This window comes from Equus caballus, chromosome 17, assembly GCF_041296265.1.
Source record: "Equus caballus isolate H_3958 breed thoroughbred chromosome 17, TB-T2T, whole genome shotgun sequence".
Taxonomy (NCBI): domain Eukaryota; kingdom Metazoa; phylum Chordata; class Mammalia; order Perissodactyla; family Equidae; genus Equus; species Equus caballus.
Window position 1 is genome coordinate 48,141,276 of NC_091700.1, and position 26,569 is coordinate 48,167,844.

At 40.7% G+C, this 26,569-nt stretch overlaps 1 protein-coding gene across 1 annotated transcript in view; it reads right to left on the reverse strand.

The window, feature by feature from the left end:
• Positions 1–490: 490 nt before the first annotated feature.
• TNFSF11 (TNF superfamily member 11) overlaps positions 491–26,569 on the reverse strand; it is a 31,550-nt gene continuing 5,471 nt past the window's right edge. The window contains exons 2-5 of the mRNA XM_014732051.3: positions 25,101–25,268; positions 7,373–7,418; positions 7,191–7,289; positions 491–2,029 (exon numbers count right to left, since the gene is read on the reverse strand). Of these exons, the coding sequence (XP_014587537.2) occupies positions 1,608–2,029; positions 7,191–7,289; positions 7,373–7,418; positions 25,101–25,268 (735 nt within the window). The 3' untranslated portion in view covers positions 491–1,607. The remainder of the gene's footprint in view (positions 2,030–7,190; positions 7,290–7,372; positions 7,419–25,100; positions 25,269–26,569) is intronic.

The following is a 26,569-nucleotide window of genomic DNA, read 5'->3' on the forward strand; positions in this document are numbered from 1 at the left end:
GGGTATTATGATTTTGTAAAAGACACCATATTTTTCTCATGATAAGATAACATAAACCCCGTTTTTTTGCTGAAGAAGATTGGCCCTGAGCTAACATTGTGCCAATCTTCCTCTTTTTTGTGTGTGGGTCCCCACCACAGTGTGGCCACTGATGAGTGGTGTAGGTCCACACCCGGTAACTGAACATGGACCACCAAAGCAGCACCCACCAAACTTAACCACTAGGCCATTGGGCTAGCCCCATAAACCTTTCTTTTTTGAGTGAAAAGACTCTGTTTTCGAGCTAGCTACATTCTTACATACAAATTTCTTGCAAATTATTTTTCAAATTCCAAGGTTTATTAATTTAATTGAATCTGTTCCTAATTTTTAATTAAATCTGCATTTCTCCCAGTAACTTTTGGAAAGATAGAAGTCACATCACCATATTGAAAAGAACAGGATCACAGAACAAGACAGACATGAAAGAGAAGTACAAAATCACAAGGTATGTCTTCTTATAAATTTATTTTTATACCAAAAACTTAACATTCAAAGGCAATGTTTTTATTGTACAGTATAAAATAACTTCCACTAAATTAAGAACAGGATCTTTTTTGCCGATAAGCCACTGACAAATTTTCCATTAAAAAAATTTACAATTTGCAGCATTTGTAGAAAAACACCTGTTTAATAATTATATAAATACTCTTGACAGATTCCAGTAGCCCATTATGTATCCTTTTTGGCAATGTCAGCTTTCTAAGTCAATTAGTTTCTAAATTTGAAAGGCACCTGGTGGCCAACATCCTGCTTATTATTCAAGGCATCCATTTAAATTTTTCTGCACAGACTTGACAAGTCTGAAAAATCTGTTAAGTTAAAAAGAATGAAGAAATATAATACAGTTGATATTAGCAAACAACGTTTTTTCCCTTAGCTGCAAGTTTTCCCCAGGGGATTTACAAAGTGCACCAGTTAAATATGTCTGTACATTTAAAACATTAAATATGTCAACAGCAAGACATTTTTAAATATTTTGAATCAAATACTATAGCACAAATATAATTTACAATACTTTGCACAGAAAACATTACATCTGAAATATAACTTTAGATATTATATAAAAATACATATATTTTCTCTCCTCATTAGAAAAAGTATTTATTTGCAGGTTCCAGCATGATGTAACAATTCAAAAGAACTTAACCCTTCTGATGACCATCCATTTACAATTAGATGTCATCCTCTCCACTTCAGCTGCCTAGTGGCACATAACTGCTGGCTAGATCCAGAGAATTAACCCCTCTCACAGCCCAAATGCAGTTTTTCATAAAGGCAACCATAATTGCTCCAATTTGGTTTAATTCTAGGAATTCATTACAAAATTTAAAAACCATTGTGTAAGAACGCCTTTCGACTGTAACATCCCTTGCCTCCAACATCTCCCTTTGGCTGTAAATACATGTGCTCTCTACAGACTCAAAAGCATGGATAGAGTCTTCTTGTACCATGTGGATTATACCTCTTAGTAGTCTCACACACCTATATACATCTTTTTGGCTTGTTAAAAAAAAAGTTTTTCATACATCCTAGGAAATACATGATAACACTCCACAAAAGGGGGCTCAATCTATATCTCGAACTTTAAAAGCCCCAAAGTACGTTGCGTCTTGATCTGGATCCAGTAGGGAAGGGTTGGATACCTCGATGCTTATTTCCTCACCAGACCGTAGCTTAAAAAATCCTCCAACGTTTATAGAGTAAAAATGGAATTCAGAATTCCCCGACCAGTATTTGGTGCTTCCTCCTTTCATAAGGGTATGAGAACTTGGGATTTTGATGCTGGTTTTAGTGACATACACCATCAGCTGAAGATACTCCGTAGCGAGGTCTCCTGAAGTTTCATGATGGCGAAAGCAAATGTTGGCGTACAGGTAATAAAAGCCATCTTGGTTAACTTTGAGTTTCCCATTGCTGAAAGTCATGTTGGAGATCTTGGCCCACCCTCGGTCATGGTACCAGGAAGACAGACTCACTTTGTGGGAACCTGAGGAGAGGAGAGGTACATGATTTAAAATCCACCCCTTCAATGAGAAGGACATCTTCCCAATTCTATGAGGTTGGAGAAAAACATATTATAATAGTCATTGTTCCAGTGGGAGATTAACTTCTCAGAATTTATTTTCTAAACGGGGAGAAACACATTAAGATGCACTTAGTGCTCTCTACTAAGCCTTCGAGAGGGTACAAAGACAAAATCTCATTTCTCCTGACTTCAAGGAAACTACAGTGCATGAGGAATAAGTATGATGTGTGTTCAGATAAGAAGCAAGGAGTGAGCCCCTATAGGAAGGGTGCAGATAACTGCTAAGGAAATTCAAAGGAAAGAGAGATTATTTTCCCCCAGAGGGATGGAGTGACTCTATTGTGCTACTGAGCCTGAGAACTCAAGGAGGAATAAGGTGCAGCCAACAGAAGCGGGAAGATTATTCAAGGTTGAAGGAAGAGAATGGGCCAAGGGCAGTTGAGACAGGAAAGCAAGAAACAAGTCTAGGAAGAGAACTTTCGCACTTCACATGACTCCATCTTCTCTTTTAATTCATGGAGAGGGGTAAGTAGAAGGAGATGAAAATCTGGATCACAAGAACTCTGACCAAAGAGTCAAACTCCTAACTCAATTCTTATCACTGTCGATTTTCCCCTCCTCCAAAAATCCTAATACCTCCTAGGTTCATACAACTGAAAAGCTGCCCCCAAAGAAGTTCACAAAAAAAATTCTTGGCTTTGCACTCCCCAGCTTCACAACTTCACACAATCCTTTGTGACCAAAGGATCATAAAATCTCTCCTGATAGACCACAATTCTCCTTTAGCCACTTCTCACACCTGAAATGTGACCACTGATCCTCATGCTACTGTTTCTGGAGCAGTGAAAATTTCTAAAATATCATCTAAATCAGCAATGTATCTAGCAATTTCAACATTTCAGGTCTTTAGTGTATTTTACTAGTTCTTGAAGAACAGGCAATATCTCCACGATAAACCCAATTAATCAAAGGTTTGTATTTATGTGGACATCTATGATCCAGCTGGAAAAGGTGTCAACTGGTGGAGGGAAAGTGGTTATACTGAGGAAAGTCCAAAAACACATTTTTCTTCCAGAGGATTTTGTGAATACTTATGCTAAGTTAAGTTTTGTCATCTGTCAAGATTTCAACAAGGCAAAACGAGAGTCTCAGAACTGGGGTGGGATTAGTTTCTGTGGTCAGGGAGAAGTTCTTCGCTGCCTGCCACCCAAGAGAAATCCACCCACGGGACTCAGACTTAAGGTGGATTCCACCGATCCATCAGAGCTGACAACCCTCTGGTTAGAGTGGGTCCTTGGGAGATCCTTGTAGAATCAGAAACCCACACTTGCTGCCTTCCCAGACTCGCCTGAATTCTGGGGAAACTCAACACCTTCATCTTTCTCTAGAGAGCCAAAAAAGGAGAATGTCCTATTGTCTCTGGAGGGCCACTGCACAGCTAGAATATGGTCTGGGGACCTCAATAGCAGGCTGTTCCAAGAACCAACCAGGTCGTGGGGCAAGTGGGAGAAAAAAATGCAGCAAGGGCCCAGCTATAGTGAGACAATCTATCATTAGATAGGCCTGTGAAGGTGAAGAATCCAGTGGTGCCAATCCCTCTGTCCAGGGACATTATATTTCCTGAACTCCACATCTTATCAAAAAGAAGGTGCTAGAGTGAGCCTGAGAAGCCACCACAGACACTGCTGCCTCCAGGTCCCACCACAGCACATGCCCTTTGTCATTGGAGGTCCTACCTCAGGTCATCCTAGTTTAAAGCATCACAAATGTAAATATCATTCCATGGTCCCAAGTGAGTCAAAATGAGACTATAGGACTTTATTCATCATATCCTCATAAACACTAGTAAAGTAATTCCTCCAGGCTGGTAAACAGCCACCTAATCCATTGATAAAGGTAATAAAATTCAAGATGTTTCCTATCTCAAAAAAGCTCATGTCTCTCTCCTTCTTACCCAACTCTTATATTCAATCCTTTATTCAATCAATTATGGGTCTTATAGTTTATCTCCTATGATGGCTCTTAACAGAGAGCAGTAGGATGACTAAGATAAAGTAAGCTAGTGTTAGATCAAGGGCTTGGAGATATGGTCTGGGAAGGCAAGCAAGGAATATGAAATAGAGAGGGGAGAAGACAGGAACTAGGACCACATACCACTCCCATTGTTAGCTAAAGTCAAGTGGAAGGAGTGTACTTATTTCCTACTAAATGTATCTTTATTTTTAACGTATTCACTGCTCAATTCAGTTGATCAGTCATTCAACAAATATCTAAGTGGTGCTTTCTATGGACATTCACTCTGCCTATAACTAAGAATTTTATCAAGCAATGTACCCTCAAGGTACTTATCACTAGTAGTGGAGAAAATAAGAATGGGCATATAAAATGAAAAATATAACATTTTCATTTCTGCATGTCACATAGCACACAGTTGAAGTTCAGTTAAAGCCACTGCCAAGTGAAAGCTGTAGAATTTAATGGCGATCAGGAGAGCTCAGCCCAGTGAGGGGATGGAGGAGCCAGAGGACAGGGAGGACTTGAGCCAAAGGTGGATGCGCTGAGAAAAGGGAGAGTGTTGTCAGTGAGAGAAACTATCCGAGCAAAGGATGGAATGCACACAGAATGCAGAGGAGAAAGGGGAGAAAATCTGTCAGTGTGAACTAGAGGACTCATGAATAGACAACATCGGGAGAAAAGACGAGGAAAATACGCAGTGATCAAGGTGAAGGACTTCACCTGCAAACCTGAGTGTCCATTACTAATGAAGCACGCTGATGATCTCTTACCCGAGCTCCTGAGCCCCTATGGTCACTGCTGTTAGGTGTTGGAGAAAAGGCCTCCAAATACTTAGCCTGAGCATCCCCTAAAGAAAGCCACATATTCTGACCTCATGAAATACTTCCCAATGCATTTATTCAAGTTAGTGTAAGGCAGATTCTGACTTATTTCTTTTGTGTAAATTGGTATGAATCAGAGGTCCAAAATGAACTGGCAAAACTAAAGCTATCTTCCTCTGAAGTAGCCGGTACTGGCCCAAACTGAGAGAGAAATGGACTCAAGAGGTTTTGGCTCAGTCAGAGGAGCAAATTCTATTTTCTTAAACAGAAGCATACACTAACTCATTTCACTCAGTCTCCAACTCAGTAACCATCAGAAAATAACCCGGAATTTGCTTTACTTTTGGGCAATGATTTGATGCTAGGTGCCTGGAGAGAGAGCTTAATAGCTAAACATGCTGTTCCCAAACAGACTTTGGCACACAGTCTAATGCAATATTTATCACATGCCATTTAAAATGAACTGAAAAGATAAATGCAGAGCACGTTCACAGCACACCCAGCTGACACATCAGTATTAATTTGATTGCCTTTGCTAAGATGCAAAATAGTTTTCCACTCAGAAAATTAGTGTAGCTCCACTGTAAGGTGCGCGCGCGCACACACACACACACACATTTTGTTTATGAAGCAAGTATCCGGGACAGGATGGATAATTTAGGAAAATCTACTAAAAATCAAAGAGTTGGTTTCTTACTTTCTCCATCTGCAGTCAGGAAAGATCCTTCCACAGCCCATGATATGATAGTGGCTTCAGAATCATTTATTAAAACTTGGATTTTTTTCTTTGTTTTGGAGGAAGATCAGCCATGAGCTAACATGAGGAAGACTGGCCCTGAGCTAACATCCGTGCCCATCTTCCTCTACTTTATATGTGGAACACCTGCCACAGCATGGCTTGATGAGCGGTGCCATGTCTGCACCTGGGATTCGAACCGGCAAACCCCATGCCACCGAAAGCGGAATGTGTGCACTTAACCACCGCACCACTGGGCCGGCCCCTAAAATTTGGATATTTTAACTCTAAGAAAACATTGCCTTGAATTGTTTTTGGAAAAAAGTTAGAATATGTATAATTATTTAATTAAATTTGAATAATAATAACAAATTACATTCACTGAGTGTTTACCAACTGCCAGCTTCCATTTAAGTGTTAATAGTTTGTTATCTCAGGGAATCTTCACAGCTGCCCCATGAGGTAGATGCTATTACCATCCCCATGAAGAAGCTGAGGCCCAAGTGATTTCAAGGATTTGCACAAGATCACTCAGCCAGAGAGTAGCACAGTGGGGCCTCTAACCCAGGAAGTTAGTCTTCAGAGCCCCTGTTACTAAAACTACGTTAATCTATTTCCTTCGGGAAAAGAGGAACATAGGGCTCTGACTTTATTTCCCTCTGACAAAGCCAACTGGCCACAGGCACTTATATGATAACCTATAGTACAAAAACCATGGACTGGGAATCAACTTGGACCTTGGTTTCCCTGTCTGCAAAATCTGAATGATGCCAACTGCCTTGCAGGGTTGTAGTAAGGAATAGAGATCACAAATACAGCGCAAAATGCCTGATACATAGTGTGTGTCCACTAAATGGCATAACAATGATATCAACGATGTTCCATGGTCACTCTATGATGATGGTCTCTGCAATCTTTTTGATGCCCACCTATCCCAACATGAAGTAACCAGCGGGAATTATATGACGGAACAGCTGGTGAATTAAGATAGATGTAGGCATACAGCTCCGGGTTTCCTCATTTCCAAAAGATAATCAGGTCTCCAGTCTATTGAGCTAAATTCTCACCCACCAAAATGATAACTCCCTGGAGAAGGAGTATGTCTCAATTTCTAGAGGGCTACTGCCTGTTAAGTTTCACTCTTTTGAGCCCCTATCTGAAACTCTGCAGGAGATGGCTGAGTATATGACTACCTGCATGAATCCATGCACCACACAGGTCAGCAAAGGGAATTGTCAACTTAAGCTTAGGTAAATATAGATGAGAATAAGAAGGGATTGTCCTTCTCAGTTATGCAACCTCAACTGGCACTCACTTAAAATAAACCCGCTCTGATGATCTGAATATGAATATAGTAATGATGTCCATTCTGGCATGATTGAGAATCACTGTTTCCATGATGTGCATTATGAACTAAAGTCTAAATTTTGGTCTAAAAGTTAAGGGCTCTCAAAATTTTAGTAACAGGCTAATAATAGGTTCAAGTATTCAAATGGGCTGAAAAATGACTCTTGAAATACTTTTCAGGCCGGATGCAAATGGAACTTACCTGATGGGATGTCGGTGGCATTAATAGTGAGATGAGCAAAAGGTTGAGTGTCAGGCTTGCCCCTCCTGGCCAGATCTAACCAAGAACCTTCCACGGTAGCTGGAGATGAGAGAAGCCACATTAGCCCAAAGAATAATGATCCTATGGGTTTTTAAACATTCATACAGATCATCCATGCTTACCTTTTTCTGCTCTGATGTGTTGTGATCTAACAATATGTTGTAATTCCTGAAATAAAAAGAATAAAGACTCTTACTTATACATGTACTCTTTTGATAAAGCAGTAAGAATTCAGGACTGTTGGACATACAATAAATTAATCCTCTTTCCTTAAAATATGCCAGAAGTACATATGCAGTGAAATTCCTTGATGTTCTAAGTAGCTATTAAGGAAAGTTTAGCCCAAAGAATTGTGTTGATGTGCTCAAAAAGTAGACCACACACATGCCACCTAACAAGATACTTTGGACAATAAGAGGAAATAAAAGGCAATGTAAATTATAAGACATGGAATAATTGAACATAATTAAACATTTGTAGCAGGTACACAAGTGGAGATGAAGTTAACTAGGAAAATAACAATTACCGCAGAATAAATGACCCTCTTAAATCTTTAGGAAGGCTTTTCTAATGTCTATTTCATTAGTGAGTTCCTGTTATAACATTGAAGCTCAGCCCATAGAAAAGAGAATGATGCCTAGCTCTCAGTGGTTAATTTTTTATTTTAAAAAGTCACAGTGTGTTTAAAGTATTACACGGAAGTCTAAGAGCTTTTACAGTACTAATAATTAACTTAAAATATTGCCACAAATAGAGGTTTAGACACACAAGCCAGAAAAAGAACACAAGTACATAAAGAGCGTAGGTAATTGCATATCTCAATTTGAGCCCTGAGAATGAAGGAGCCAATAGGTAACCACAATCCCACCTGAATCAAGACCTTCGCTATCATTAAATAGTAAGGTGGAAGAAATGAAACTTCAGGCTTTGACCTCTGTTCAAACCCCTTCTCAGCCACTGACACATACTGAGGATATTAACAGCACCACTATCATAAGTTGGTTGTCAAGATTAAATGAGACAATGCATGCAGGCACTTAGCAGAGCATCTGGTAAATTCATGTATCTAGATCCTAGAAACACCCTGGAGAGATTTCTGATTTCTCAATTATTGGGATGACCATCCATGCTAACCACCATCATGATGTTTAAAAGATAGGCTGTATCTTTGAGTGTCTGGAGAGAAGAGCTTTGAGATAGATAGATAGATAAATAGATAGATAGATAGATAGATAGATAGATAGATAGATAGATAGATATAGATGATAGGTGGGGCAATAACACAACTTCAACTGTTAACAGTTGGGAGGGTTATAGAAATAAGATAACATTGATTTTTCTCTCTGCCTTTAGACCCCCAAGAGAGACGAGAATTTATTCTATTTTTAAAAAGACCCTTGGAGGAGACAGCACAGCTATCTTCAGTACCTATTCTAAAGCTCCAAAGAAGTCACAGTGTGACTGACTTTTAGAGAGAAACCTTAGGGGCTCATCCAGGGCTGCCGTCTGCCTTTGCCTTCACCCAGGGCACTGCCCTGCACAGCTCTGGGAGCACCAACTGCAGGAAATTCTAGGCAAATAGGGGCTGACCTCTTTTGAGTTTGTGCAATGCGGTGGCCCTTACCACACCTTGTTCTTCTTCCCACTCTTGTTTCTGTCCCCTGCTGACCTCCAATCTCCCAAGTTTCCTCTCATGACCTCAAATTCCCAATGGTGCCCTGATTCCCAGAATTTCCTGGTTTGCTCTCCTCTGCATTTACAAGAGAGATTTAAATATGTACAATATATCTTTATACATCGTGTGTATCTTTATACCTTCATATATACAACGTACCTTTATACATTATATATCTTTACATATTTGTAGTGGAGAAAAACATATACAATGTATACTTATATACTTGTATCTTTATATATTTATAATACAATATAACTTTATACATTGTGTATTTCTTTATACATTTACATAGAAAATGTACCTTTATCTGATGACTATACTTTAAAAGATTGGAAGAGGAACCTTGATGAAAGAGTCATTTAGAGATTAAACCTACCCCTCATTTTCCCTCTAGCCCTGATCTGCCTCATCATCGGAGGGGAGAAGGAAGAAAAGCTAAGAATGGCATATGCCTACAAATGCCTGTTTCATGCCTTTCCATTGAGAAAAACACACTAATAATAATTGAAAAAACAAGGAAAGAGCCTGTGCAAGCCCAGTGGTTCTCAAACTTGAGCATGCATCACAGTCCCCTGGAGGGGATGTTGAAATGCAGAGTTTCTGATCTGGCAGCTCTGAGGTTGAGCCTGAGAATTTGAATTTCTAACAGGCGAGCTGGTGCTGCTGTTCTGGGGCCTCAATTTGAGAAGAACAATCCTCTCACATCCCAGGAGATTTCAGAGATGGGCAAATCTGAGATTTTCTTGAAGACCCAGGCCGAAGCAGCAGCAGACTAAAGTCATTGATTATGTGGGCAGGGAAAGTTTGCTCTCTCCCACCTGAGGTCAGAGCTGTCATAGAACATTTTCGTTACAAGAAAATCAATAGGCATCACCAATCAGAACCACTATCAATGTCTGCTAAAAAAAAAGAAAAGGCATCAAGACCCAGGATCAATTAAACTCTAGCTAGAGACCCATGAGGTAATCATGCTTTTATGTTAATACGTGTTGTTGGGTATCCAAGAATTTCAATTACTCTCAGAAATCCTATAAGGTAGTTTCTGTGTGAAAAAGGGAGTACATGATGTATCTACAAGCTCAGGGTACAAAAAAATGTATTCTCAATATCTGTTCTTTTATCTCCACCCACACCCAATTTTTTGAGTTCTAAGATCATTGTTATTTAGATAACAACCACTAATGTAACATTCTTCTAAGACTACACTTTTAGGGTGCCCAAGCCCCAACCCCAGCCAGTCTAACTCAATTAGATGTCGACTGGTTAGTTTTTAAAAGAAGCTCCCAGGTGGTTCTAATATGTAGCAGGCGTTGAGAAACATTATTGCTAACTGAGTGTTCCCATGAATGGCTGTTTGGTGACATCTTTTTTTTGGTCATAGATTTATCATTTTCTCACAACACACACACACACACACACACACACATATATATTCCACATACTGAAAATTAAATAATCCCTTATATTCATAGCCAACAAAGAATTTCCACTTGTATTATCATGTTTGATTCTTACTAGAATGAAAGTCTGGGTAACTATTACTAACCTCATTTTTCAGACCGGGAAATGGAGGCAGAGAGTAAGAACTCCCCTAATAAAGCTGGGACTTGAAGCTGTGACTTTCAATGCCCTCTTCTAGAGCTACAAACCCATATCCTTTTGCAAGACGTAGTTATCAAATATACCCCTGAAAACTGGAATAAAAGTACCAATGCTACCCCAAAATATGGCACCCTGCATATTGAATATTTTAAGCTGAAGGAATTTGAGAAACGGCAGGTGAAGCAAGGACCCTTTGACCTCCTCCTTCTCCCCTACAGCAGGTCATAAGACCCTCACATGAGAGATGCTCTCCCCTTACCTGGAGGAAAGGAGCATCTTTATCTCCACAGACAAAAGGACACCAGGAAAAATCTGAGTGAACAGGCCTTCTAAGATTCCCCCAGTTTACTGCCCTTAACTTAGGCCTTTTTGTCCTATCACATTTTTCTACATCTTTCCGTTCACCACCAAACCTAGTATAACCACTCAGGTTAACCATTTCTTCAGGCCTTCATTTCCTTATGAAGGCTCCCACGTCACATAAAAAGACAAATAAATTTGCATGTTTTTCTCTTGTTCCTCTGTCTTTTGTCAGTCAAATTTACAGAGGCCCCAGCTAGAGAACCTGGTCGGGTAGAGGGGAGAAGATCTTTATTTCCTTCCCTACACCTGTCAGGAAACCCTTAGAGGGTGGCGCCCTCCCTGAAGTAGTAACTCTGAAAGGAGGCACACTTTGACTGGGGCTGTGACAAAAAGGAGCCTGGACCTCAGGAAATATGGTCTCAGAATTCCCAGGGGCTTCAGAAAACAATTGGCTCAGAACTGGCTGAGCCACATTCAGGGCGTGGCTGATGAAACCCCTAAGCCAAGCCCTGCAGGCCCTCGGCATGAGGAGCATCACGTCTCCAAATGTGACTCTCTCATGTCCACTCCACAGAGCAGATGCCACTTTGTTTTGTCATTTTTTAAAAGATCAGACACTTTGCTTTGTACATCCCAAGCACAGATCCGTATCAAATGCCGCCCTAATATTTTTCATTTTCAAGATTATAGGAAACCTTTCTGAAGGAGTATCCAAACTTCACCCCAACTGACAATTCCATTTACCTTCTAAGCTTTGCATTTACATTTATGTCCATTCACATTAGTCCTCTACTTCTGTCACATTAATTAGTGTTTTCAAATTTGCAGAGTTCTTTATTCTCAAGTCTTATCATTCAGACATTGCTTCTGGTTTCTTTGAATTCAGAAAATTCTGATCATCTAATTTGAGGAAAATACAACAAAAAACATCCTAACTCTTGTCCTCTGAACAAGTTATTGAGATGAAAGAGATCTTTTTTTAAAAAATGTTATATGTGTTTTGTCTTATTTTAAATTAACTCTCTGGATAAACATCCAATGCAATTATATGTTGTCTACACTATCAGAATGCCCACAGATTTGCATAAAGAAGCGTAGGTAGCTTCGACACACATCCCAGCAAACAGCCTCCAGCAGAAGCCAGAAACAGTTTCCAGGGTGAGGAAGCTGGGCAGGCGGCCCTCCTTGCAATCTTCTCTTGGCCGAGAGCCACTAAAGAGAGCCCAGTGTTCTGCTTCCCAGGAAGATGGGTGATCTGCCTTCTCAGAATAAAGCATATTTAGCATCTGTTACATGAAGGGACAAAAAGAATTGCCCGCTGGTTTCTATAAACTACCCATGACAACTAGGATCATTACCTACATGTCACTAAGAAAATTCACATGAATGAAATGAATGACTTTATTTACGGTCACACTGTAACAAGTAGGCTTTCCAGAGAATTTATGCGTTTTTAGATAAGCATAATTTGGGTCTAGACTAAATTATGATAGCTTCATTTAACCCTTCAAAACAGGACAAAAAGGAAAACCGAACTATTGGTAGGCAGCCAAAGAAATCGCAGCCAAGTCAAGGATAAAAGAAATCCTCTGACATACTGCCACCTAGTGGACGCTGCCCGACATTGCCGAGCCTGGGACGCCGCAGCCGGGCTTTGCAAATTTAAAACTGTCGTCTGCCCCCATTCAGAAGTCTAAAAACAATAGAGATGAGGAAGTTTCACAACATTCTTTTAATCTTCTCATTGTGGTATTTTCCTATTTAGACTGCACTAACTTTTCATCTTTGCCGTCAGAGTACCATTTGAACAGACAAGAAAACAACCGATAGGATTTTTTTTTTTTAATCTCGACTTTTATTTCACTCATAGAAAAATGTTGGGATTTCACAATTTCTCCTCCAGGAAAGAAAGTACACATAAGATCAATGTGATTGTGTAACTGTGGTCTCTAGGCCTGCTTCTCTTCAACTTTCCTGAACTCTATATCCAAGAAGCGCAGTTCCCAGGAGTGTGATAGGGAAAATGAAAAGGGCGGACTGTGTCTTCAGGCTTTGGGGAGCAGGCTCCCTTTTTAACATCTTTTAAGATGTTTTATGATCTTTTGCCAAACATAGGGAAATGCGAGACATCCCAGAACTGGCACAATCTTGATAAGTCAGGGCCACTTAGGAGGGATTGTCCTGTACAAGAACAAATATAAGCATCTACAAGTACTTTCAACTCCTTTGAGTAGTTATGGGAATTTTGCTCCAGGTAATTTAAAAATTTACAGCAAACGCTAAGCCTGCCTTTGCAAATTCAGCTGGATAACTTCCCCAAACAAGACTTTGATAACATTCCAATTCAAGAGCCAATGTTTTTTAATTGATCTTAAGTTTGTTTGACTACAGTTTGTTTGTTTGTTTTGTTTTTTTGCCTTACGAAATAATATAAATAGATTTAAGCTCCCACGGAGGACATTCCCAGCTATAAAGATTCCCTGAAAAGGTCAAGTTGCTGGAGTCTGGGCTTATCAGACTGAAAATCCCACCTGTGCACAGTGATGCGAATTGTGTGACCCATGTGGTACCTGTCAATCAGAGCACAGAAGCAGCAATTTGTACAGCCAGATGCTTCAGGAACCACTGGCACCAGCTCATAGCTGGGGTCTCAGGTGGCTGCCTCCCTCTGCAACACCAGCGGCAGCTGCAGGGACATCTGGCTGGTTGAACAAGGATTTAACACCCCGTTTGCCAGATATAATACAGGGTTCATACACTTGTTAACATATGTAATGCATTCATTTTAACATCTTAATGATACCCTTCTCGTAATTCTTCTCCAACCTAGTTACAAGAATAGTGTATTCATCAGCCGAGTTAGCACATGAATGCCACACATGGGTTGTTTCTGAAAATGAATAGCGGGTTTCCCGTTCCTGCAGAGAAGTCTTGCAGTCTTCCACCTTGTTAATAGCTCGGAAATCCATCCCCTCCTCTCCAGCCAGAGTACCACTGCCTTCCTTCAAGCTTTCATCATTTCTCACTGGGATTACAATAGGCTCCTATCTCCTCTCCCTGGCTCCTGCTCTCCTCAAACCCAGCCATCGCTGCCAGACTGAGCATCCTAAAGGACACATGGGGGCATGTCTCCTCTCTTCTTAAAGTCCTCCAGGGCCTGCCCACAGACTTTAGGAACAAATCCTTATCCGGGCTTAGGAGACCTTGCACAATGGGGCCTGGTGACGGCTCCAGGCTCTCTTGCTAGTCCTCCCCAGCGTTCCCAAACCCCACCACCCCTAAGGACCCTCAGAAGGCCACGGGTTCCAGCCACACATAGCTACATATGGTTGGGTCTCCCTGCCAGCATCCTGCTCTCCTTTTTTTCATGCAGCTTTGCATACACTGCTCCCTGGAGAGATGTCTTACCGTCTTCATAGCACATCTTTAACTGCAAAGCTTTCACCTCTATGGTATTCTTGGTTTACCAGGTACAGAAAGAATGCCCATGGGGTATTGCAGCAACTAAAGGGACAAGACTAAAATAGATGTCTCAGCCTCTCGCTTTGTTCCTCCCCTGAAGCTCACACAGACCTAACCCACAGGGTGTGGGGAGACACTTTACGTGCACCCGGATGGAGCTGGTGACCTTCTAGTTCCTTAAGAAGAGCCAATGGTGACAGTTCAAAAGCACCTCAAAGTAAAGAACTTTAAGAGCAGAATCCACTGAGTGGTCTGTCGCCTCAATACACTTTATGAAAGGTGTAGTGGAGCTTACATTTCTCAGCCCAGGTCCCTTGGGGCAGAGCCCCACAGGGTACAGGAGGGGAGAGGATGGGAGCACCAGAGAAGGGGAGAAGGCAGCTCCTCATCATCCCCACTGGCGGGACGGGGTGGGGTCCAGCGGCCCAGAAAGTAGCAGGAGAGAGTAGATGGTAGATAGGGCCTGGGCACCACTCATCCTGACTTTGTGACTTTACATTTTGACACCTAAAATTCTTTATTTTGTAATATATACTACTGATTTTAAGAATTCTCCCACAGCCAAAGTCTTCTCAACACAGATCCTACCTCTCCCCTGACTTGAGCATCCTGCTCTTAAACCCCTAATCTCCTTGCCTCCTAAGTGAATCGGCCGCCATTAGCCCACGACCATCTCTGAAAATTCTCAGTGGAGAACTTCACCAAGACCTGGAGCGGCCTCCTCCTCCCCTCCGAGGAGAGCCACCGGGGTCTCATTTCTTCCAACGGGAGGCTGCTGATTGGAAAAGACACGTCTTTGCAAACAAATAATGAACTCTACCCACAAAGGGCTGAAGAATAGTGTGCCCTTGTTTTCCTAAAGCAGAGCGATGCTTTCCCAGCCGTGCGATGGCTAGACTGGGAATAGAAAATTAGTTTTTATTGTTTAACCTTCATGGTTTAAATGAGGAAGCTTCTGCTCCAGTTAAAGGTCCCCTCAGGGTTTCATAAAGTAGCCTTATGACAGCAATATTAGTCTTCATAAAGAGCCCAATTTTAAAATGTCTTGCCCTGTGGTACTCGTTAAAAAAGTTTCATCTAAGGGCTTGGCAGAAGACCTGAGGTGCGGCCTCTTGGGCTGGCTGTGCTATTTACCGGGTCTCTGCTTTCTTCTGCCACTTGAAGCACAATAATGCCACCTTGCACTGGCAGAGCCGTCACATTCACAAAGCCTCATCTCTGAAGAAGGCTTACTCTCACAGGCCCTCCCGAAGAATTTCTGACTGCGAGGAGAGAGACTCAAAGGGGAACAGAGGAACGAGGCCAGCCACTGTGGACAAATAAGGCCAGGGAGGGCAGGGGCAGGGTGACCAGTGAAGGTCCTCCAGCCTCAAGGTCCCTGATGTGCTCATGCCCCAAAGAGGAAAGACGCGCCCATCTGGAAGAAGCAGGAAAAACATCAGGCTTGGGAGTGGCCTCCAGCCCTTCAGGAATCTTTCTGGGCATTCATAATGTGGCTAGCTTCTGGCAATATTATACAACCAGCCACCCGATGACACCAAGAGCAGCAATGGGCACAGATCACTCCTTCATTAAACTGGTTCTTTAAACTTTTGTTGAGCACCTACTGTGTGTCTGCCGCTAGGGAGAGAAAGTGAAGATCACACAGTCTCTGTCCTCGGAAAGCTCACATTCAAGTGAGCCAGACCAATGCTGGGCTCATGTGATCTATGACAAGGGCACCTACAGGAAGCCCTGGGCATGCACGAGAGGGGCTCCTAACCCCAAAGGAGGGCAGGTGGGCATCAGTGGGGACCTCCTTCAGGAAGTAATGCCTGACCTGAACTTTGAAAGACAATTATTAAACTGACTATATAAAGGTCCACGCACAAAGATCCCTAATTCACTCATGCATCCATTCCACAAAGTTTACTGAGGGCTATGTTGATGAAAATAATCCATAACCAATCTATAAATGAAAATTTGGGTGAGTTTATTCTGAGCTTAAATCTTAGGATTATAACCCGGGAGAGTCTTTCCACAAAGGAACAGAGCACTCCAAAGAAGTGGGGGTACACAGGATGGTTATATACCCTCAAAGAGTATGTTTCACATATGACTGAAATGTCCCTTTTACAATAGTCACGAGGCTGCTCTGTCAGCACAGCGATTGATGGAAACGGCAGATAGGTCTGCTGTCTTAGTGAACACTGCGGGGTGGCAGGTGTGTTGCCTCGGGCTGGGGGGTCACAGATGAATGCTGCATTCGGTTCCCAGCCTAAAGAAAGATGCTTAATCTTTAAGGAAATGCCAACATTGGGAGGGGGAGAGAAGTTGCACCTTTATCTCAAGGGCCTTTTGCTCTTGCCATAGGGAATCTCTAAAGCAGATATACAATGCATGCTCAACGGCCTCGGTCAGGCCCTTTTGGAAAGACAAGGTCAGGCCAAATTAGGTTTACACAAAATGGCTTCCTCATATACTCCAATATATCCTATTACTTGCCATCTTTATTTGTCAGTTGCTAGGGGCCAGGTGTCCCGTGGGTGCTAAGGATGCTGTGTTTTCAGGATAGATATCCTCTTTGTCCTCACTGTGCTTATGGTCACAGCAGGAAGGCAGAGGGGGAAGGGCACAGCCAGGTTAGGGAACTTCTGGCACTTCACTCTGGTGCCATCACTGAGCACAAGCTGAGGTTGGGTGACAAGATGGCGCCCAAGGTGATGAGCCTGGAGAGCTGAGATTGCCATGAGGGTTTCCAGAACACAGAGCACTTGGTGTTACATGTTCAGCAGCTCAGACTTACCCTCATGACTCCAGGGGTCCACTGAAGAAGGTTTTTAAGCAGTAAAGGAAGCGACATATTCAGATTGCATTTTAGAAGTCACTGAGCTGTGGAAAGGATGGACTAGAGACAGTGAGACTGTGGATGGTCTTTCAGTGATCCAGGCAAGAAATGATGGTGACACCTGTATGAAGGTGACGACAGTAGCAACACTGAGTAGAGAGAAGTAGTTGAAGCTTTTGCAAAGTGATAGAATACACAGGATGGAAGTGAGAGGGAGAGTTAGTGAGTAGAAGGACAAGACCATCTTCTGGCTTCTGGTTTGGGGTGAGGGAGATGACGGTGCTGTCATTCACCATGAAAAGGGGGAGCAGATGAGAAGCAGGTATAGGCACCAAGAAGAAGAGATTCTGAGTTCACCAGAGCTTTCTGATGAATATGAGCTTAACGGTTTACAATTATCACTTCTATTTTTAATCCTACTGCTACTACCACCACCACCTAGTGTTATCAAAGGGCAGAGACTGAGGACTGGGGTAGCATCCATGGTGAGGAAGCCTCATGAGAATGGAACTTCCTTAGACTGTGAACTCCAAAAAGTTCAAGCAAACATTTGGTGTCTGGCACCTCAGATACAGACTGCTCTCTGCAACTCCCAAGACCCGCCTTTTCCACACCAGACAGGCTTGATCCTACTTCTCATATATAGTCACTTCATTCGCTAATGGCTTCCTGTCCTCCAGTGACTTTCATCTCTTCTTAGGATGCTTAGAACACCTCCTTAGTCCCAGGTGCTATATCAGTGGCAACCTTGAAGCCTTCCTTCAAAGACAGACCAGCCCTTCTACCAGAGGATTTCTGAAATCACAGTCTACTCTGAACTACCAAATCAGAATCCCTATGACAGATCCGAGAGCCTTTTACTTATTTTTTTAAACAAGGTCCCCAAGTGATTAAGATCAAGTAGGTTTGGGAAACACTGCTCTGGGTCCACCCTTCTCTCAATTCCACAGGCTGTACTTCTCCTAGGATAAGCCACTCCCGGTGGCACAATCCAATCCATTTCTTTATTCCCTTCTCCTGAAACCCAGGCCCTCAGTTTTACTCACTTCTAGAATCTTAGCCCAAGATCCCATGCCACATAATGAGATGCTCCTCTTTCAGGCATGTGCTTCCTGTTCTCTGTTTCTTTAAAAATGTCAACCCAGAATATCCTTTCTTCCATCCTGGAGTACTTCCAGCACTAAGATAAGCCCACCTCTGATGACTGGTTATTTCCCTCTTGCAAACCCTCCTACCTTTTGCCTTGGGCCTCTCCTGAGATTGAGCATATCACAGCCAATTGCCTATTGTTGGACAAAAGGCAATAGATGGCCTTGGTTTTGTAGGAAAATTCTGTGGGTCATACTTCAGCTTTCCCATAAAGACAGCTTTTATAAATGCTAGATATGATTGGGGTTGATTGAATTGCAGTTCCCAAAACTGTTATGGCAAACAGAGATGAAATCCCATTGGAAAACCACTACATGACTAACATCTTGATTTGGGAACATCAGTGCCCCCAAACCCCAAGTTTCCTTGTGGGTTTACAAGAAACTTTCTTGGGACATATACTCATGTATACAAAGGCAAAGAGATAATGAATGGGGTTTAATTTTTTTCCCCTTGTTTTGGTGTGTATGTGTGTATGTTTAACTAGAAAGCAAAGGAGAAATAATGGCTATATAACAACTCCAATGATTACAATTTCATAAGCAGTTAAGATCTACTCAAATTTTAATTGATTTCTCATGTGCTTTAGTTTTAAAAATAGGAATAGGTTTCTTGTAATAATTGACATTGGAATTCTAAGGGATCAGCTTTGCATGTGGAGAAAACAACCACTTAATCTGATGAATTTTCTGGCTTTAAGTTAATGTTCTTAAATCCACAAGACCTACTAAAAACTATGCAAGTGACAACCAAGTTTTATTCAAAGATCACAGATGCCTATGCCTAATCAGACCTTTGAAAAGTCCTCAAAAAGATGCCTGCTGTTAAATCTACTTTTTTTCCTCCCCAAAGCCCCCAGTGCATGGTTGTATATCTTAGTTGTAAGTCGTTCCAGTTCTTCTATGTGCGCTGCTGCCACAGCATGGCCACTGATAGAAGGGTGGTGTGGTTCCACAACCGGGAGACAAACATGGGCTGCCGAAGCGGTGCATGCTGAACTTTAACCACTAGGCCATCAGGTCTGGCTCTAAATCTACTTTTACATTTCTCTCTCTCCTGCAATCTAAATAATCCTAAAGCATTTTAGCCTTCAGAAAATAAAATCTTGACCATGAAATTTTTTCACGGACTTGTGTATCCACAGAGTTAAAATTCTTGCTCATACCGTGAGCCCACTTTCCTGCCTAAACAGCATTTAGTGAATATCAGAGACCACTTATTGCCCCTAGAATCCATCCTCTCCTTTTTCTAATTAGTTACAGGAGACCCCCTTCCTCAAGCTTTGGTAGGCAAATGGCGGCTCAGCTAGGGACTACATTGTCCAGCCTCCCTTGCAGCAAGGTGTGGTCTTAAGAGTAAGTTCCAATCCATAGGATGCTACTAGAAGTGATGATATCTCAACTCCCAGCTACTGCCCTTGCTTTTCCTTTCTTCCTTTCCTCTGTCTGGAAATGACAACAAATGGAGAAGCCAACTTGGAGCCAGAGATGGAAGGTACTTGGTGAGGAGGGAGGAGCCTCCCTGCTAGCCATAGACTGCTCACCTCCGGATTATTGCATGTGAGAGAAAAAACTTCTATCTCATTTAGTTCACTGAATGATGGGTCTCTTTGTTACAGCAGCTTAAACTACACCAAATAACAGTGACTATTTCATTGAGGATCAAAGCATTGTGAATCCTTGGGTACACCATTCTTAATATCAGGGGATGCTTTGCATTTACATTGTGAATCTTGCAGGAGATGAGGCCAAATATGTACTGATCCCCAGGGAATAAAAAAAAAAGAATTCCAGATAAGAGTTAATTGTTCAATAATGATGGCTCTCTGGTCCTACCCCTCATTTTCCAGTAAGTCTTTGGAGGCTCAGAAGCTTGTTGAATACAGGCAATGGTTAGTCAAGAACACACCAACAAGATAACTTATTGGTAGTCATTATCGTCATTGGCTTTTCATATTCTGAAGTGAAATCAGAGAGTTGTATAAAATCATACTTTTATGAGAAGCCAGAACCATGCTTTCAGTTCATATTATAGGCCTGCCACTAGACAGTTTACAGGCCATGGGGAGGTAAAGAGACCCGAGGAAAACGTGACTAAAGGGAGAAGTCCAGACGAAGATAACCTTCAACAAAAATTAACCTGCCTCATTGCCTCAGGTTATAATATCAATAATTATCAATTGTAACATTGAAAAGACATCAGATAAATGAGAACCAGGCTTATAACATTCTGAATGGTTTTATGAGTTGGCTGGTGTCCCATTTTTATTTAGCAATATTAGTTTACAGAGCTCAGCAAGTCACCAATCATTTATTTGCTCCTTTCTTTCATTCTTGAGACTCAATTAGGTGTGATATATTCAAACATGAGCAAAACGGCTGTAGTTCTTATCCCGACAGAGCTTGTAGCTTTGTTCCACGATCTCTAAACATTTCTGATTGTACAGCTCCCTCAGGGAAAAGAATTTTAATGCTCCCAAAGGTGCATATTTATTTATTTAAATATTAAATTAAAACATTCCAGTATATGAGGTACATTATAAAATATTAATAAAAACTTAGTTTTTAAAAAGCTAATATTAAAAAATAGATTTCCATGTGAGTCCCCGTGCTTCCGTCCTACATCCTAGGGGCTCATCTTGAACACAGGGAATATCGGACTTTGGAGAGTAAGGTGACTGCGTAATTTGTATATTGATGTCTCTCCTCCATGATACTCTTTCAAATACTTTTGAAAGTAAGTTTCAGGAGGTTTTTCACAAGCAGGTACCCAACGTGAAATCCACAACCTGGCATACTAAAGTCGTAGAGGCACAGCCCTGAGTGCTCAGAACATATATTTAGTGCATAAATAGATGGGTTTCCGCCGAGACTGGCCGGGAGGTCTGCGGGCCAAGTGCCCTCTCTAGCGTGGAGGGCAGGCCCCCGCTCAGGCCTGAGCTCACCACTCCAGTCCTGAGGCTGGCAGGGGCCGGACAGGCTGCCAAAGCTGGAAACAAGATTTGCTTTATAAATTGGACTCCGTATTTGTACTAGTGTTTTCTTTATTGTCATAGACTGTTATGATAGACTTTGTAAATTGTGGTTGGTAGGGTTGGATCACTAAGAGGCTTTCAGAGTTCTGTGTTAAAGGGGAAGAAAAGCCAAGAAAACCCAGCCACAAACAAAAAAGGGGGAAAAAACAGCATTACTTGTCTGACCAAAGACGGACTGGGTAAACATCACTTTTGCACACATATAATGTGATATTGTGCTTATGTCTAGCATTTGCTACCACTAGATGGGTCAGATCTCTCAATAATGATTGCAGCCACACATGTAATTTTGTTTTATGGGTTCACTCAGTATCTATATCAGAACTAAAACTAAGATACAGACTTACTTATCCATCCTATTTTCAGCACTGGAAAGAGAAATGAGAAATCTGATTGTTTTGGCAAGATGTGTAAAACATCACATTAACCAATAATCCTCATCAAAGGATAACACATTTGGCAAATCATTATTTGGTGAGGGTAAGAGAAGAGTAAGTCTTTGGGTAGAGGAGAAGTTATGCAAAGTGCCTGGCGTGGTAGGTGCAGTTAATAAACATTGGTAGATTCGAACAATAAGGTATGGATAACGCTTGTCTCCTTCCTAAAGATCCTCTTGTCTGGGGAAAGAAATGGCATCTTCTGCCCCCACACCCACATTGGTATATCATGACAGCTCCTCATTCTTTAACAAGGATTACCTGTGTGTAATATTATCACCCATGCATAAGAAGTAAAATCCTACAGCACAACAAAAACAAACGTGAAATTAATGAAATAAAGTTCTGCTCATCCTGTGAGTCATACTAATCTATGAGTGTAATTAAAACTGTGTGCCTTTGACAAGACCAGTTGACGCTTCTTGTCTGCCCGCAAATCCTTCTGGCTTGCCAGGTACTGAATCTCTCATAATTAGTGTCACTCATTTGGAACGAGGTAACTTGTCTCCAAAAGGCTCCTAAAATAGTGGAAATTCTTCCATTATTACTCATCAACATTTTTAAGTACAAATTGGTTTACCATACTATCTAGGCAGTCACTTAGAAAGCTCAAAGGAAATGGGACAATGGGTGGGGAAGTTCTTATGGGTCAGGTAGGGGCAGAAAAGTTTGCTGAAGCAACAGAGGTGTTGCGGGATGGCCTGGGAGTAGAGCCTGGCCACCAAGTACTCTCTCTAACCGGCCTTTATTTTCACTTAGCATATGAAATAAGGTTATCACTTTTTAGAAAATACTAAACAAATTGTCCCACTGTACCATTTTTGAATAATTCAAACTATGCCCACTTATTTAAAATAATTCTGAATTACATTAAATTACATACACACATATATTCACATGCATATAAAAAATTCTACTCTAAGGTGTCTGCTCTCTTTCATGGATTATGACTTTGTATAGTTATGCATTTACATTATCAAATCCTATTTTAAGTGCCTCCGTAGAGTTTTCTAGTTTTATTTCCATAAGCTTTGTATGTTCCTTGTTAAGTTTATTTTTAGGGCTTTTTAAAAAATTATGCAAGGAATCTTTCATTCATGTTCTAATGATTGATTGAAATGGGAACGACTAGTATTTACTACTTAAGTTTTACAAACTGATTTCTTTTTTTTATTTTGCTTGTAGTCTTTTAGTTTCTTTTGAATTTTCCCAAGAATACAATAATATCACATGCAAATTCTGCCTTCTCCTCTTATATATATATTTTTTCTTATTTCATACCCTTGTGTAATTATATTAGTTAGCACATTCTGAACAATGTTAAATAGCATGCGGACAGTGGGCATCTTTTGTATATTCCTGACTTCTAGAGAAATGCCCCTGTTTTTCATCACTAGCTAACTTTTAGTTTGAGCTATTTAGGATAACAGTAAGAATTCCTCTTGTTCTATTTTCTGATGGATTTTTAACATGAGAAATAAATTTAAAATTTTGTAGATCACCTCTCAGTTTCTATGAGATAGTAACACTTTTCTCCTTTGACCTGTTAAGATGAACCATTCCTGCATTCTCAGAAATAAATGTTAATAGTATCTGCCCTTTGTAATATTACTTATTTTGAAAATTATCTTGGCTGATTTTGCATACTTATGCTTCCAAAAGAAACCCAAGGGATAGTTTCTAAGACTGGACGCTGATAAAATTAAAAGTTTATCTCTTCATTTTAAGGATATCCGTCCAATATGAGTGGATCTAAACAGAAAATGAGGAGACAATCATTTACCTAACCAGAATTACCTTAATAAGGGAGTCAGTTTTGAACTAATAGAATACCTCTACTACATGTAAATAGTTGTTTAGAGATAGATTACTCAAAATTCGAGAGATAAGCCTCTCAAATGAGATAAAAAGCAGACTAATGAAAATGAAATATAAAACAAAACAACAAATATGAATAGACTAGCAGAATTGCTGTTACTATACCTCAAAAGTTACAATGTAAGATAAAAAGACCACCAGATTTAAACCCACATTTTAAAATATACATCTACCACATAAACTAAGCACCTAGACAGTAATTATAATGAAAATGGGATTTCAATAAGCAATATGCTTTCTTATAGATATTAGAACAATATGTACATTGATTCTATGATGTACATTTTGTTTTACATTTTAATATCGCTAAAATGAAAATGCAACCAGAATCTATGATGGTCATGTTTAATTTTTTAGTCCACTTTTTTTCTTTCTTAGTGATGCATGAAATAACACGTAAGTTGAAAATTGGTGGTATCTTAGATTTGATAAAACATAGCAAATATTAACTTTATGGGTGTCACAGATATTAACCTTTATTAGCTGATTTTACAAAACAGCTTCACCTCCTTATCTCTACTTCCAATACACATCCTCTTTTTAAAAAATGTTATTCCTGTATGTGGATCTTCAAAAAATAATCTAAATTAAATTCAATTTAGATTTAAGGACTTTGAGAGCTTTAGAATCTACTCTAAGGTGATCAGAGGTAGGCCAGGGAGTTGCAAAATAGAGGCTGGGATGTATGTATGAGTGGATGCAAGAATCCCACGCACATGTGCATGCATGAAGGTGTGCATGCACTAGAGTCTCTGGGTTCTACCCAGTTGTTGGTGGAGTTAGTAAGTAAAATAATTCAAAGGCTGCAGAATTCTCAAGTGACTATATCCAGGAAAGTAAAACAGTTATTACAGTGTTTCTCAACTGGAGATGTAAGAGCAGTCATTGTTCTTCTGTCCCCATCTCCTCCCTTCTCACCCAGCTCCCCCCAAAATGAGAAAATAGATGTAGGATTTCCATCTCACCCACCGCATCATTTCCTGCTCTGCTCGCTTACCTCCTCACCACAGATGACAATCGGACCAGTTACAATTATTCTCAACAGAGCCCTGGATCAACAGATGTGAAATAGGGGCTCCTGCCATTACAAAGCTAAATATAAAGAAAACAGCTACCAGAGAGTCCTGTGAACTGAGGGAATGGTTTCTAGGGCAAGGAATTCAAACCAGCAAACTGACCCACTGACTACCACAAACCATCTTTGTCCTCCTTCCAAGAGTAAATTTAAATCCCTCCTCTTAAAAGAAAAAAAAAAGAAAGAAAGGAAAGAAAAGAATATTTGTATGAAACTCTCCAGTCACCATAATCAACCACTACCAACTTCAATAGGATTCTGCTAATCCCTTTTAAAATTCTCTTTAGCTCTTTTATAAATTATTACAACAGAAAAGAACAAAGTCAACAGCACTTAGCCAGTTTTAATTTTCAGTATTACTAGAGTCACAAGGGCCCTTGACTTATAGCTTCAATGTGGACGCACCTTTTGCACAGCTGCTTGAAAGGCCTGTTTAATTCTCTTACAAGAGTCCGGTATTAATTTCGTGTCTTGACTCTCCAGAGTTGTGTCTTGCAAATCTGCGTTTTCATGGAGCTTGAAAATTCTATTAATGCAGTGAGTGTCATCTTCTGATATTCTATTAGGATCCATCTGAGAAAAAAAGTTGTAAGTACGTCAGAGTGGTTATCATGGATCATTCTGCTCTTTCAGAAAGTGTGACCTAAGGACAAAAGAACTCATTCCTGCAAGCGTCCTTATGTTCCCAACAGTTAACAGTTAATAAAATTACCCTCAAGTTGGTGAAAACATTGACCTCTAATTTATTTTCATGAGTTGTAACTATCATCCACAACACAAGTGCACACACGTGATTCACGGGGAAATGATCGAAGTTATCTGACAACGTGAAAGTCCTCATAGAGGGGAGGGGCTTCAAGGAAATCACGTGTGGTCAGCGCAGGGAGAGGAAACTTTTTGTCTTTAAGTTGAGTGCAGCATGCTAGATGGGAGATGAAGCCCACTTGGATATTCAAAGCAAGAAGCCTTCATAAGTCAGGTGAAATTAACATCATCTTTAGCCACCATGTTTGCCTGCCCATTTTCCTTAATCAATGTATATTTTAATCAGCCAGAGAAGGGAGAGAGAAATCCATTTCCTAGTCCCCAAAAAATCCTGAAGCCAGAAGCATAATTTTCCTTTTTATTGAATCTTTCATCAGTGGTTCTCAACCTGGAGTGGGACGTCTGTTGGGGGGCCTGAGAATTGGGGGATATTCGATGTCACATGGGGTGAGCACGCTGTATGGATAAGTGCTGGAGGGGGGAATGCTAAAATTCTTGTAATATATGAATTCTCCCACCCAAAATATTCCCATCAAGTTATTAGCTGATCATCTGGTTGAAACAGGTGCCAGCATAAGCATTTCCTTAAATACCACTCTTTTCTTTAAATTGCCTGCTTCTCCTGGGGATCTGTTAAGCCTTTGTAGTGCTTTCAACTGCCAAGAAAAGGGTAGAGATAATTAGCCATCACTGGTTTTAATAATAACAGTTTAATTTATTGTCCTTTTCTTTCAAAAATTCAAGGTACTTCATGGGCATTTGCTTATTAGTAGGTAAAAGCTAGGTGAAAAAGGAAAAAATACATAAGTTTACAACAGCCAAAGCTCATTTAATACCAAGTCTTTCATTCCCTGGTTTAATTATCTTTTTAAAAGAAATCAGAAAGATGTGCAGGTTTATTAACCAACCCCCAGAAATAAACTGGAAAGTACTCTGTCCGTATCTGAAATTCTCAAAAACAAATGCTAGCCCTTCAACAAATGTGCACCCACAAATATGAATTTTATTATTCTAGTCTTGCAAACGTAAGGATGATCTATAATCCTGGGAGAGATATCACTCATGAAGCAAAAATATTTGCAATTCATATTTATTTTTCATATTTTCTT